The 15,506-nt window shown below is 32.4% G+C and overlaps 1 protein-coding gene and 1 pseudogene across 1 annotated transcript; one reads left to right on the forward strand and one right to left on the reverse strand.

Annotated features, from left to right (window-relative positions):
- Positions 1 to 263: 263 nt before the first annotated feature.
- Positions 264 to 3,684, forward strand: LOC128168861 (uncharacterized; annotated as a pseudogene).
- Positions 3,685 to 8,652: 4,968 nt separating this feature from the next.
- On the reverse strand, positions 8,653 to 15,173 carry LOC128168851 (uncharacterized). Its single transcript, XM_052835010.1, has 7 exons — positions 15,004 to 15,173; positions 14,660 to 14,797; positions 14,115 to 14,275; positions 13,788 to 13,900; positions 12,831 to 13,649; positions 9,614 to 9,759; positions 8,653 to 9,142 (listed from the first exon to the last, which is right to left on the reverse strand). Exons 1-7 carry the CDS (start codon positions 15,117 to 15,119, stop codon positions 8,653 to 8,655), a joined length of 1,983 nt encoding a protein of 660 aa, XP_052690970.1. The 5' UTR covers positions 15,120 to 15,173.
- Between the last annotated feature and the right edge of the window lie 333 nt (positions 15,174 to 15,506).

Consider the following 15,506-nt stretch of genomic DNA (forward strand, 5'->3'; position numbering starts at 1 on the left):
AGGATGTGTACCGTTTAAAGAGTCCCTTCAACCTCGTACCTGTATACCTTGATGAGATGACTGTAGTCGGACGAAGATCTTGAAGTTTTCAGCACAAGTCAATTACTGTAAATCAAAGTCCACGTGGTACAAATAAACGATTTAAGATTATTCCGGTTTGTACGACCCTTAAATTTCCGGAGGCTCATAATAGGGTATGTAAGTCTCGTCAGCTGACCAACGAGATTTGACGAGATTATTAACTTCCGGGTACCTCGAGCGATATGGCGTTATCGATATTGTATTGGGCAAACTATGTTGAGGGTTTAACAAAGATTAAAAGGAAAAGTGAAGTTGAGTCTCAGAGGGTTCTCCGTTTCGCGTTTGACGAGTTGCGTGTCATTACTGCCAATGTTCAAGCATCAATGAGGGACACATCATACAAAGTTCAGGTGCGCTGTTGATTTGTTACTCACGTATAGGCTTATTCTCTTTTGAGAAGTGGACAGGCATAGCCTACATCTACATGGATGTAGGCTATGCCTGTCCACTTCTTAAAAGAGAATAGTATAGGCTTTAACATATCTTTTACTCTTTTGATAAAAAAAATCATTAACATTTCGAAAGATTGCTCCTTAAATGATGTAATCATACTTGAAAACAAAACAAACCATTTTTCTAACGTTATCGTACATGCATAAACAAATCTGCAAGCAAGCACAGACATACCTACATATCTGATTATTGGATAATTCTATTGTAGCACACGTGTATGATTAGATTGTGTGTATGAATTACAACAGATTGAGAAAGATTTAATTTTTCGTCTGTTGACAATGTACATGTATCTCTTTTTAATGTTATAATCGTTGCAATAGATATTCCTTGAATCTGAAGATAACGGTGTGGTGGAGTCATCATCATGCGAGTGTCCTATGGGGAGGTATAAGTGTCATCATGTGGCAGCAACTCTCCTTTATGGGCAAGTGTTCTGGTATATCAATATATTATTGTAAAATGTGGTTAATATTTGAAAATCATTGGACAATCTGTTCACTTTTGATGTGTATTAGATGTCAACTCAAGTTAGTAAATAATGAGTGAAAATTCTTCCGATATCATTATAAAATGCAACATGCATTTCTCATAATTGCTGTATATTCAGTTGTTTTTCCATCAAATATTTTTTACCATAATTCTTTATAAATTGCAGATATAAGAAGGCAAGCAAAACCGACATAAAATGCAGTTGGTTAAAACATCCAAAGTCAGCACAGCCAAAGGTGACAACAACCATGGAGGAATTTTTTCCACCAAAACAACCAGGATACAGGTACATGTAGTTTTTTTTTTATTTTCAAAGCAATGTTTTAACAAAAAATACTTGATTTAAGTAAAAATTGTGGATATTTATATATCTAATATCACACACACACTTATAGAGCCTTAAAACGTGTGGTGACGGATGAAGACCGATTATATTTTTATAATCAACTTAGCCAATTAGGCAGATTTACAGGTTCTCCCAGTTCATGTTCAATTTCTTCCCTTTTAATATGTTCTCACGTTGGATGTATTCATTGTCTTTTTTTTTAAACTTGATTTGTTGGGGGGGGGGGTGTTGACTTTTTTTTTTCTTTCAGATTTATCATTATAAGATACTTTTTTGTGTATCTGGAATTTTGATATTAAATGTACTTTGATATTAGTGTTATATTTTGGTTGTATTAAGCCATGGCTGTTATAACATTTTACTAAAAATGAATCAGACAAGCATATTTGTATTGACACAAATGCTTGCAGTATATTTAATTTCAATATTTGTAATGTCAAATGTCAACGAACAAAAACCGATGGTTCTTATTTAACAATATTCTCATAAGTTAATGCCAAGCAGAAACATGCACTTTGTGAATTTTATTTCAGACTAAAATATTTCTGATTTAATTTATTTGTACAGCAATACAATGGATTCTGTCAAAAGAACCCAAAACTGAAGATAGTCCTGTTGTCTTGATACAAGAACTATTTCAAAGTAAAGATTTCTTGGATGCTGAATGCAAGGAATCCTTTTTAATGCATGTTTAAACCTAATATTTTGACAGCACTTTTATATTGCACTGTATCAATAATATTCTAATCAAGCCGATGATACATATATCAGCTTTTTCCCTTAAATATATCTTCTAACAGAATCACTATCTAATTAAAAACCATGATTATAGGGAGAAGCTTTCAATGTCCCCAGAGCAAATTATCCAGACTGCATGGACCACAATAGGGCAGAGGGAAAATACCTTGTGGGCCAAAGTTCGCAAGCTGCGTTTCACAGCATCCAATTTGGACAAAGTGTTACAGCTGTTCGAAAAAACAGGTATGATTTTCAAAAAACATTAGTAAAGATGCATTATTAAATATTTAAAGATACTTAGTTTAAAGATTTTTAAAATCACACACTATTGAGAATATGATGTAAATTCTTCAACAGTAGCCCTGAACATATTTGAAAAAGCCATATATCTTACTTCGATGATTTCTTCATTTTAATGATCTACTTGAAAAAAATAAAAATAAAATTGACACAATATTGTGCTATTCAATAAATGATAAAACTACGGTAGCTTTATTTTATTTTAGAGTATGTTTTTTTAAAATAACAATATTTAGATCATTTCAAAATCCTTTCAAAATATTTTAGGTTAAACATGTCCTTGAAAAAAAGACTACTGAGTGCATACAACTTGGAAAAAAGAGCACCAATCCAATGGGGACTTGCCCATGAGAAGACTGCAATACAAGAATACTGCAAGGTCTTTGAAGTGAATGTTTTAGAGACAGGTAAGTTTTTTTTAAGGATTTAATATTTTATTGAGTTTGTTTGAAATTGTCATTATATTTGTGCAATTATAAATTGTTAAAAAATATGTTAAAACATTATTTACCATTAATTCTAGATAACCTAATTATTGACAACAATCCCCGCCTTTATATGTTTAAGACACATCATCTGAAAGAACTAAAAACTAAATACAGCACTGCATGTATTGTTTCCAAACACACACAATTCCTTTAATAATTTGAATAACCATTATTAAATATTGTTGTAGGAATTTGGCTTCATGAGTCTGTGCTACTTGGAGCCTCTCCAGATGGCTTTGTTCAAGGAAATCCAAAGAACATCACTGAACAAGTCCATCAACAAGAAAAGAACTCAACATTGCTGTCACCTGACATTGTTGAGGTGAAATGTCCATTTTCTGCCAGATCAATGACAATCAAAGAAGCTTGTTCAAATGTGAAGGATTTCTTTCTTGGTAAGCTAGCTAAAAAACCTATAAATTTATATCGTATGGGGATTTAATCTTGAATTGTGCACATTTATTAATAAATATATTGTAATACAAATGTACTTATATGAAAATATACATGTATTTGTCCTATTTGAGCTTTATTGAAGATTCATTGATGAAATATTATCAAAAATGTTCATGGTAACATTTCAATAACTTGCACTTCATTCTGAATATTGAAGTACATTTATGACTAAACCTCTTATTTACATGCTGTCACTGCTATTCTACATGTAACCAATATATGAAATGACACTTCCCATTTCTAGATTGTAATCCAAGTGATAATTCACTTCACCTCAGAACACAACATGATTATTGGCACCAGATTCAAGGACAGTTGTACAGAACCTGACAGGAACACAGTGCTGTGACTTAGTAGTGTGGACTCAGGCAGACATTCAAGTTGTTCGTATCGAGAAAGATGCATTATGGTCATCAAACATCTTGAACATGATCGAGTTTTATTATAAAGTGTTTCTGCCAAGTTTATGATTCATTTTGTTTGTTATTCTTTGTCTGCATGTCTGTGGTATAATAAATAAATAAAATAAATGAGAAAATGGTTCAGTAACTTTTGTTAATCAAACCACAAGCCACGATACAGAGTTTGCATAGTTTTTTCTTATGACATGATGTACATATTGGCTTTTGTTTGCGACGATGCCATACCAATAGAATTAATTAAACAAAGAATCTTAACTTTATAATCTCACATGTACATATGCATAGAAAATATAGTACACTGTGTTAACCAGAGGGTTGCAAATTCTAGATATGCATTTATTAACATAAGCATTGACCTACTGAATAGGTTCTTCAATGTCATACTTTTCTGCAATCTCTTTCAAAAGGCACAGGATGAATGACCATTTTTAAGTCCTCCTTAAAGATAGCTTAAAGGTGTTTAAAGGTAGCTTAAAGACGATCTTTAAGCCAACTTTAAGCTACCTTTAAGCTATATGTATTGCTTAAAGGTGGCTTAAAGAAAGCGTAAAGATGGCTTAAAGGCAGCTTAAAGACTGTCTTTAAGCCACCTTTAAGCCACCTTTAAGGACAACTTATAGGTCCTTAATGTCCAAACTTCTTTAAGCCACCTTTAAGCCACCTTTAAGCTACCTTTAAGCCACCTTTAAGCCACTAAAAAAAATGAATTCAATATTGTGCTTAATTTCCAACAAAATATATTAACTTTATGAAAGAAAAGGTATTAAAACGGTTTTTATTCTAGAAAGAAAAATAAAAAAAAAACACCAAAAAAAATCGGCCGCGGTGAGAATTGAACCCGGGACCCTTAGTTTATTAGCATTACCACACATTTTTTTTTTTTATCTTTTATTGATATTCAACATAATACACACTGTACATATCAATTCTTAAAAACAGCAATGTCTAATAAACAAATGAATTTATACAAAAGGACAAGTATTAAAAAATAAATATCAACACACCCTCCGTTTCTTTAACTAGAGGATTTCTGTTCAAAAATAATTTGAAGAAAATATTTCTTCTGTTTTCCTTGATACACAATTGGTAATGATTATATGAAATAAATTGTCTTAACATGTATTTACAAAATTTAGTAACATCCATCTTCTGTTGACTTTTGATAAACAGTTGTCGTCGTTTGTATATACTTAATCTACATATTGATAAAAAGAAATTAACAAAAAATGTATTTACATTTTTTATACCCGTTGACAATGATGAGAAAAACATCTCATCAAATCTTAAAGTATTGAAAATATTTACATCTACATCTTTGAATAATGTTTCTAAATGATACACAACAAATTTGTTTATAAATTCATGTAATTCATTACAGCCAATAAATAAATGAATAATATCTTCATTTTGTAATGAGCAAATTGGACAACAATTTGATTCTGTTTTGCCGATTTTAAATAATTTTTCATATGTAAATATTGCATTGTGATACATCTTAAAATCTAATTCAATAATTTCAGGTGGTTTATAAGACTCCGATAATGTACCCCATCTTTTGAAAAATACATCAGAATCATCAATATTAAATTTTTCTTTCCAAAAACTATTTGATACAGGATGTTGAAACAATTTGTGTAGCAGTAATTTGTAAAATATTTTAACAGTACATGTACTAAAAACTATAGATTGATTTTCATATTTTACACAAAAGTCTGCAAGAAAAGCCATGTTGTGAAACTCCTTTTCTTTTACATATTCTGTCCATTCCCTCGGAATGCTTTCTAAAAGAGTTCTGTAATTTTCCTTGATAGCCAATACATTTACATCAGGGTCATACTCTTGAATAATATCAACAATATAAGAACTTGGTAAAAAACCCGGTATAACTTCATATGCTATATGTTTTACATGTGTAACGCCTGCCTTAATAAAAACATTCCACTTTAACATTTTACCTTTGTTTGTTACTTTTGGATTACAAAAAAGACAAAAATTATACACGTCACTTTCTTTTTGGTTAAATATCACATAATCTTCTATTGCATACCATGCGCTAAACATTTCTTTGTAAAACTGAGGTAATGTAGGTAAGTCTTGATTAAACAATCTCAGTAAAAATATTTCTGAATTTGCGCCTAAAGAACATATCTTTGACAGGTGATATTTTAAAATGTGTTTCCACAAAAAATCTTTCGATGTACAAAAATATTTAGCTAGAAATTTAAGTCTAAATGATAACATTTTGAGATAAATATCATTCAACATTAAACCTCCATTATGTTTATCACCAACAATAGTTTTGTAAGACACCAAATGTGCACCATAATTCCACAAAAATTGAATACATTCTTTTTGTATTGAATCTCTTGCCCATTTAGGCATTGATAAAACAGATAACGAATACCACAACTTTGACATCAACATAGTATTTATAACAACTGCCCTTCCTTGAATTGTTAAATCTCTTTGTCTCCACAAATTAAGTATTTGTTTAATTTTTTTCACTTTGTCATTCCAATTTAAAACTTCACATTCTTTCTTGTTTCAACCAAAAAATATACCAAGTATTTTCATAATACTTGTTTCAGAAATATCAAAAGTTTTTTCAACTTTATCTTTTAAACAACCTGAACCTATACACATAATTTCAGATTTTTGAGTATTAATTTTTGCACCTGATGCGTTTCCATATAACTCAAAAACTTGTAAAACTTCTGTTATAGAACCTGTATCTGATAATGTCATAGTTGTATCATCAGCGTGTTGAAACATTAAAGCCACCTTGTCAGACATTGGTATAGGTATTCCTTTTATATTTGTGTTACTTCTCATTGCATGATACAAAGGTTCTGCTGATAAAACATATAATAAGGCAGATATTGGACATCCCTGTCTGACCGAATTTTTAACTGGAAAATAATTGGTTAAAAAACCATTACATTTGACACTACTAAAAATGTCATGATAAAATATCTTTATCCACCTTTTAAAATAAGGTCCAAAACCAAATGTATCTAAAACATCAAATAAATAATCATGACTTACTCTATCAAAGGCTTTTTCTTGGTCTATTTTAACAATGTAGCCCTCCAAATTATCCATTTCTACTAAATCAATAATGTCTCTAACACTAACAATAGTATCTGCTATATCTTTTCCTAGTATACAACATGTTTGAGCATCTGATATAATATTTGGTAAAACAAATTTTAATCGATTTGCCATAACTCTAGCAATGATCTTATAATCAACATTAAGTAAGCTAATAGGTCTATAATTTTTCAAACATCTTTTGTCTCCCTTTTTCTTGTACAATAAAGTAATAACACCCATTTTCATGCTATGTGATAACGATTCTTTTGTTTCTATTTCTTTATACAATTTAAACAAAATATCACTTAAATATGGCAAAAACATTTTGTAAAATTCAACTGTTAATCCATCTGAGCCTGGACTTTTGTTATTGGACATTTCTTTAACTGCTATTATGATTTCTTCATTGTTAATACAGTTTTCACATAACTCAAAATCATTCTCATCTAATCTTTTATCAACAAATGATAAAAAATGCTCCTTACTTTCTTCTTTAATACTGACAGATGAGTATAATTTTGAGAAAAACTTATATTGAATATCTAGTAACGCTTCTGTATCATTTTTAATTACACCATCATCAACTAATTCTTTAATTGAATTTGATTTTTGTCTAACTTTTTCCAAATTCAAAAAATATTTGGTACATTTATCTGACTCATTGGCCCATTGAGCCTTTGACCTCAACATTGCACCTCTACATTTTTCTAATTCAAACTCTGACAGTTCACATTTCAACGCCTCATATTTTTCAATATCAATTTTTTCTCCATTTGCAATATTCTCAGATAACCTTTTTATTTTGTTTTGTAGAGTAAAATATTCTTTGTTACGTTCTTTCGCCCTTCTTTTACTATAACTCTGAGAATACTTCTTAATTTTGTATTTCAAATTATCCCACCAAACTAGTAGTGATGTATTGTATAATATGCAAGCTTTTTCTCTTTCTATCAGTTCTACAATTTTTCCTTTGTATATATCATCATAAAGTAGTAAATTATTTAGAATCCATATTCCAGGACCTCTTTCAACATCATCATTATTGAAATAGAGCACAACCATTGAGTGGTCGCTCAAAGTAGTTTCTACATAATAAATATTTCTAACATACTTATTCAAATCCTTAGATGTCAAAATATAGTCTATTCTACTTTGAACTAGTCTATTTTCAATCACCATTTTTCTAGAAAAAACTTTTTCTTTTTTATTTCTATTTCTCCATATATCATCAACACTATGTTTATTCATAAATTCAAACAGTGCATTATAACCTTTGTCATACGTATGGACTGTTTTTCCACAACGATCTATTTCACTAAGCGTGTTATTAAAATCTCCTAATATCATAAGACTGTTAGACATTGGGATTATTTCTGAAATATTCTTAAAAAATGATGATCTATCTGCAACTTTGTTTGGTGCATATACATTTATGATATCAAATGTTTCCTCATTATCTTTATATTTTATGTGTAAAAATCTACCATCAAAACCATTGACAAATTCAACATTTTCTTTTAAATCATTTCTTATCAAAAAAGCTACACCTCTTGCCGAACTATCATAATTATTGTAAATAATTTCACCATTCCATAAATGTTTATACATATCAATAAATTCATCTTTCCAATGTGTCTCTTGTAAACCAATTATATCATATTTCTTTTCAACAAATAAACTAAATATCATTTTCATTTTGTCAACATTACATAACCCATTACAGTTCCATGAAGTAACAAACATTACAGATATGAGTAATAAAGTTACAATAATTTTATTCATTTTATCTATTCTTTTTGGCCTTTCCTTTCTTCACTTTCTTCTTTCTCTTTGTTTTTCCTTTGATAATGATTTCGTCGTCCTGTTCTGAGGACTCGGAACTTTCTGAATGTTCTCGTACGACCTCGTTTCCTTCCGCGTTATTTTGATCCCTATGGCTATCGGCACTATCAACGGGTTCACTGATTTTTCCACTATTTTCTTTCACATGTGAATCAATTTCGGGTTCAACTTTCTTTTGTTCATCGTGCGTTTTCCCGATATCATCTTCGGTTGGATTTTCCGGTGTTTCGTTTACTTTCATTTCTGGTTCTGATTCCCTCTCTTGTGCCTCGTCAAGCTGTGCGCCGTTCTCCTTATTCACCTCTTCAACAGGGCTGTCATCTCCTGAATCGTGTTCACTAGACCCGCACGAACACTCGTCTCCCCATTCAAGACAATCGTAACACTTTTTCACCGTACATGTTCTAGCGTAGTGTCCTTGTTGTTTACATCTAAAGCAGACGAATTTAGGGCAAGCCCTAAACAGATGATCTTGCGAATAACATAACGAACACACTTTAATTTGCCCATTGTGGATAACCCTGTAGTATTCTTTTCTGAATTTGATTGTGTACGGTAATGACTGCATATTTGGTGGTAATTTTACTCGTACGTATCTCGTTCCATCGGCGATGTTTGTTCCAGGGTAATATCGCCGTTTGATTGGAGATAATATTTCAATGTTCATTGACAGAAGTGTATCTTCAATTTCATGATCTTCAATGTATGCTGGGAGATGTAGAAAACTGACCATTATTGAGTTTTGAACAATTTCTCTACATTCATATGTTTTGTCGCCTATTTTTATTCCTTCTAAAAGATACTGAAGAGGGGCCCTACCGTCTAAGGTGATTTCATATAGATTTCCTGATCTTGGGACACACGCGAACATAGATCCAACTCCACAATTTTCATGTACAAACTTGATGATATTATCAGGTTTAATCTGCCCATTATCTAATACATCAACAGTTACTGTGTTTTCACGGCGGTAGTTTCTATTTACCTTGTTTGGGTTGTTTTGTGATCCGCCCTCATGGCCGCCACTCGACGTGGCAGGCATCCTGCCCTTTGTTGACACAAAGTCAACACTACTTGCAAATACAGTTCAACAATTCACTTATGTACAATATTATATATACAGTTATTCAACTTGGCTCCTTTTTAGAAGCTTTACTACTTACATAAGTACACAAACCAACTAACTATCGTCTCCACGAAAACTATCCGTGCACTTGCCAGATTCAAGGACAGTTGTACAGAACCTGACAGGAACACAGTGCTGTGACTTAGTAGTGTGGACTCAGGCAGACATTCAAGTTGTTCGTATCGAGAAAGATGCATTATGGTCATCAAACATCTTGAACATGATCGAGTTTTATTATAAAGTGTTTCTGCCAAGTTTATGATTCATTTTGTTTGTTATTCTTTGTCTGCATGTCTGTGGTATAATAAATAAATAAAATAAATGAGAAAATGGTTCAGTAACTTTTGTTAATCAAACCACAAGCCACGATACAGAGTTTGCATAGTTTTTTCTTATGACATGATGTACATATTGGCTTTTGTTTGCGACGATGCCATACCAATAGAATTAATTAAACAAAGAATCTTAACTTTATAATCTCACATGTACATATGCATAGAAAATATAGTACACTGTGTTAACCAGAGGGTTGCAAATTCTAGATATGCATTTATTAACATAAGCATTGACCTACTGAATAGGTTCTTCAATGTCATACTTTTCTGCAATCTCTTTCAAAAGGCACAGGATGAATGACCATCTTTAAGTCCTCCTTAAAGATAGCTTAAAGGTGTTTAAAGGTAGCTTAAAGACGATCTTTAAGCCAACTTTAAGCTACCTTTAAGCTATATGTATTGCTTAAAGGTGGCTTAAAGAAAGCGTAAAGATGGCTTAAAGGCAGCTTAAAGACTGTCTTTAAGCCACCTTTAAGCCACCTTTAAGGACAACTTATAGGTCCTTAATGTCCAAACTTCTTTAAGCCACCTTTAAGCCACCTTTAAGCTACCTTTAAGCCACCTTTAAGCCACTAAAAAAAATGAATTCAATATTGTGCTTAATTTCCAACAAAATATATTAACTTTATGAAAGAAAAGGTATTAAAACGGTTTTTATTCTAGAAAGAAAAATAAAACAAAAACACCAAAAAAAATCGGCCGCGGTGAGAATTGAACCCGGGACCCTTAGTTTATTAGCATTACCACACATCCTCTGCGCCACGGCAACTTACATATTTCTAAGTGTTTTTATATCCTATATGTCAGTGGATATTGAATCACTTTATTGAATGTGTTTACTTGAAAAGATTTTGACAAACCATTCAGTTTGTAACAATCAATTATATCTAATTTATAAATTACATGCATGCATGTATTTAGAATGAAATACGGAACTTGGTCTTCAGTGAACAAAAATATATTATACCTAAATGGAAACCGTTAGGTTCACTATAGTAGGCTTTCTTAGTTAATAAATTTAAACCGAGTAGATATACGTAATTCATCTAATTTATAGCTATTAAAATGTAAGAAAGAAAATGAAATCATTTCTTTTATTAAATGCATTGATACTATTAGGGTATTTGTTCAATTTCCCGCAATTTCCCGGTTTTCATGATCGCGGCGCCGTTCCAATATGTTTAAATATTTACATGTAATTGTATGTACATGATTTTTAAACTATCAATTCTATAACAAACAAAATTACCAATTACCGGTGACGTATTTACTGCATGTGGCAATTGCAAATGACTTGTACATACAATTGTATGATGTGCCAGGCCGGGTATATTTGACATATTTACCCTTATACATATATTTAAATAATCAACCCCTATTTATGATCACCGGTACATTAATTAATTAGCCTCAAGATTTTACTCTTACATACATGTATCGTTAATTTGTAGACGTAACATATTTGAAACCCAGAGCTAGGAAATAATACTTTGAAAATGAATTACAAATGTAAATTAACTTTTATTCACTAGACTTATCGTATACTCGTACATACTAAGATTCAACGCCTTTAGAAACCCTGACGTGCACCTGGGCACACGACACACCTGTTGTGTATATCTTGTATATTCTGTGTTAGTTCCAGGGGTTTTCTTAAGTTGGACAAACAATAGACTTTAATTAGATATACACAAACATGCACCTGGGCACACGACACAACTGTTGTGTATATATTGTATATTCTGTGTTAGTTCCAGGGGTTTTCTTAAGTTTGACAAACAATAGACTCTAATTAGATATACACAAACGAACAAAACTATGTATAGACAAACAAAGCAGTAATATCCTGCCCGATATAACAAAGGCAGTTGAGAGTCTTTTCATCTTTAACATGTATCTAGCAGATCTAGAGTTAGAAAAAAAAATACAAACCTTAAACCGATTAACAAATTAAATTCTGCATTTTTGGTTCATTATCTTTATTTTGTTTAATAACCAGATGAACTGAGAGAGAGAGAGAGAGAGAGAGAGAGAGAGAGAGAGAGAGAGAGAGAGAGATATTTTTTTCACCGATTAATTTAAAATAGGAAACAAACATACTTTAATTAGTTTTATGCACATATTAAGATACAGAGACTGCGCTCATCCCTACAATAATTTTGAAACCCCCAAAAAATTATAAAGAATTTTATAACGGCAATCTGTGTCCATCGGAGCGGTGCTGATGATAGCGATCTGTGTTTAATGGAGCGACGATTAAAACCGCCTGGAACCCCCCCCCCCCCCCGCTTCCTTGGAAATTATATTATCACTCGGATGACCCCCTCCCATCTCTATAAAAGAGCTTTTGCATTTAATATATGTTTTTATTGTTCAGCTTGATCAATATTGACTTAAAGGCCACTTAAAGACAGTGTAAAGGCAGTGTAAAGAGAGCGTAAATGCCACTTAAAGATGCTTAAAGGTGGCTTAAAGGTCGCTTAAAGGTAGCTTAAAGAAGTTTGGACATTAAGGACCTATAAGCACTTGCTTAAAGGTGACTTAAAGGCGGCTTAAAGGTTGTATAGCCTTTAAGCTCCTTTAAGTCACCTTTAAGCCACCTTTAAGGACTTGCTTAAAGATGGTTTTTCGCCCTGTGAGGGGAGCCTGTAAATTAACAAGGGCCACACAAAGTTGAAATATTTTAGTGGATAGGTGTCTATACTGTGACGGAACATGGCTCAGAATTTCAAAGTTCTTTATTCTCTCATTTGCCCGCTCCACGTGGATTCTGCTTCTGCCTATTTTATAGCACAGTTGAGCTTCTTCCTTGGTGAAATGTGATTTGCTAGTGAGGAAAGGCGGGATATTTAGGGTGACACCATTTGGAAGTTTGTCAAAAATGTTGAATCCTTTGTCAGCCAGGATCATATCACCAGCTTGCAGCTTCCCTAATATGCCACAATGGTCCACTATTGCGGAGTCTGAGGTTGATCCAGGATAAAGATTGGAACAGAACACAAGAGCAGCATTAGGTGCAACACAAGTTAAAGCCTTTACTGTGTGGCGACTCTTGTAGTTACTGTATGCCAGTGACTGGCTATTCATATCTGTTGGGATGTCTTGTGTCACTTCTGTGGCGTCCATTGCAATTCTAGCCGATGAAAATTCTTCAAATGACTTTGGCATGGATCCTTGGCATTTCAGTTGACTTGGTATTCCGACAGCTTTCATGACCCCTTCAAACAAAATTTCATACAGGGCATGCACAAATGTGTTGATAATATTGGACACAGTAGCACGACTAGTGTTGAACCTCTCTGCTAAATCAAGGTCCCTGCAGTTGAGTCGTAACTTCATTAATGTCATCAACAACTGATCGCTGACACTGAAGTTCACCACAGTCCAACCACCATAATAATTGAACGGGCCCATTCTCTCCACGAGGTTCTCCAAAATGTAAAAGGTACCTGCAGAAAATGATGTATACAGCAGCATCTGTACAAAAAGAAACCAACAACAACAATCACATTTATGTTATTAAAATACTGTTGAATAAAGTTTTCAAATAAGCAAGCCAATAAGGAAATCTTTATACATGTACTGCAAAAATCTATAGTTTTCATTGTAACATACCTTTTCAGGGTCATTAATTATGTTCCCAATTGTCATGGACGGTTTTTTAAGCTTGAGCATGTTAATTTCTTGCTGCAACTTTACTAATTCCTCTTCCATATGTTTAAGGGATGCTGGAAGAATAACAACTGTTTACAATATATAAAGTCCCTAGTATACATGTTTATAAATATACAAACACATAGAAACACTTTGCTTGGAAGCATAAAAACACCGATAAAGGAGTATCACATTTTCTGTTTAATGTAAAAGTACTTGATGTATATATGTACATTGTACATGCATTTGTATCTGGTTGTGATAACACATTTTACACCATGTCGGTACCTTTATTATGTTGAGGACTTGAAGTTGCATACTCGTGATCATGAAGTACAGTTATGCTGTCTAGTACAGTAATATTGGAATTGGCCTCAACTTCAGCCTCAGCTCCCACATCTATGTTTGAAGCAGATATTTCCTCTACAGCAGGTTTCATAATTTTGCGTCTATGAAGAAATAAGAGAGTAGCATATTACATGATCTGCCTTTTCACTTGATGCTGCTATAGTATTGCATTTTCTTCTTGTGAATTTTCAGTAAAATATTTTTTTAATGCACGCACCAGTATGTATAATGAATGTTCAATCAGATCATTATAAACATACAATATTCATGTGCATATTCATTGTAGATGGATAACCTGCATGTACTTAAATCTGACATTATATCTTCACATTTATCTTTTGCATTACAGTTTACATGTAAACATGTTTTATAAATACATATAATATATGATAACACAATCTGTCTCCTAAATGTAATCATACATGTATGTAGTATAACTGGTAATGAAATATTTGTATTTTGTGGAACTGCCGATTTTCTGATACCTTTTTGGTATGGCTACATCTGGAAAACATCCAAAGTTTTTACTATAACTGAATATAGTTGGTCCATTCTCTTTCTTGCCATCGAGAAAATGGCAGCTGCAAATCCTGTCATTTGGATTATAATCTCTGTCTGCTCTCCTAAAATAACGTGTTTTAACGATAAGTAAAATGTTTAGGCTCAAGTATTCTTAATTGTGCATTAAACTCAAATGAAATCTTTAATCAATCATTTATTTAAACCTTTTAATCAATTTAATAGGGTTTTTTTGTTCGGTAGTTTTGACCTGTTGACGTCTGCAACTCTCTTTGACTTTTCAGATATATATTTTGTTATGATTACTTACCTACATCGTTCAACCCATCGTTTCCTTTCCCTGACGTCGGTCGGATATCGGTATAAATTGCACTGCAACTTTTTACCGGTCTTGTGTGTGCAACCGATGGCAAAACAATATACCATATTATTTCTCTATTTGTTTACCGAGTAGAGGTACCCGGAAGTGGTAAAGCGAAAGTGAAACCAAACGAGACTTACAGACCCCATTACGTAAATTAAGTATGTGAAAGGGATTTTTATGTATTTCATTTATTACAATCAGTGTTATTTCTTGTTTCCTAACGATACAATAGGTAAATCGTGAGCAGTTTCTTTGATGTGAGGCAAGTTACATAATCAAAATATTGATTTAAAATGGGCTATTAATCCCAAAATAGACTATTACATGTACGATACTAAGAGCGAACTTTTAGATATAAAACAATTAGGAAGACTTGAAAAGATATTCGCAATTTGTTATGAAACAAAATAAGTTACGCCGGTATAGCACTTTTATTTGAACAAAGTAAA

Source organism: Crassostrea angulata, unplaced genomic scaffold (genome assembly GCF_025612915.1).
Source record: "Crassostrea angulata isolate pt1a10 unplaced genomic scaffold, ASM2561291v2 HiC_scaffold_59, whole genome shotgun sequence".
NCBI lineage: Eukaryota > Metazoa > Mollusca > Bivalvia > Ostreida > Ostreidae > Magallana > Magallana angulata.

Excerpts from the sequence above, each read along its gene's own strand:
- LOC128168851 (XM_052835010.1), bottom strand. The coding sequence starts at position 15,119 with ATGGTATATTGTTTTGCCATCGGTTGCACACACAAGACCGGTAAAAAG. Across the intron at positions 14,798-15,003 it reads CGATGGGTTGAACGATGTAG|GAGAGCAGACAGAGATTATA; the intron begins GTAAGTAATCAT and ends ACGTTATTTTAG. Across the intron at positions 9,760-12,830 it reads TTCAACTTTGTGTGGCCCTT|GGCAGGATGCCTGCCACGTC; the intron begins GTTAATTTACAG and ends GTGTCAACAAAG.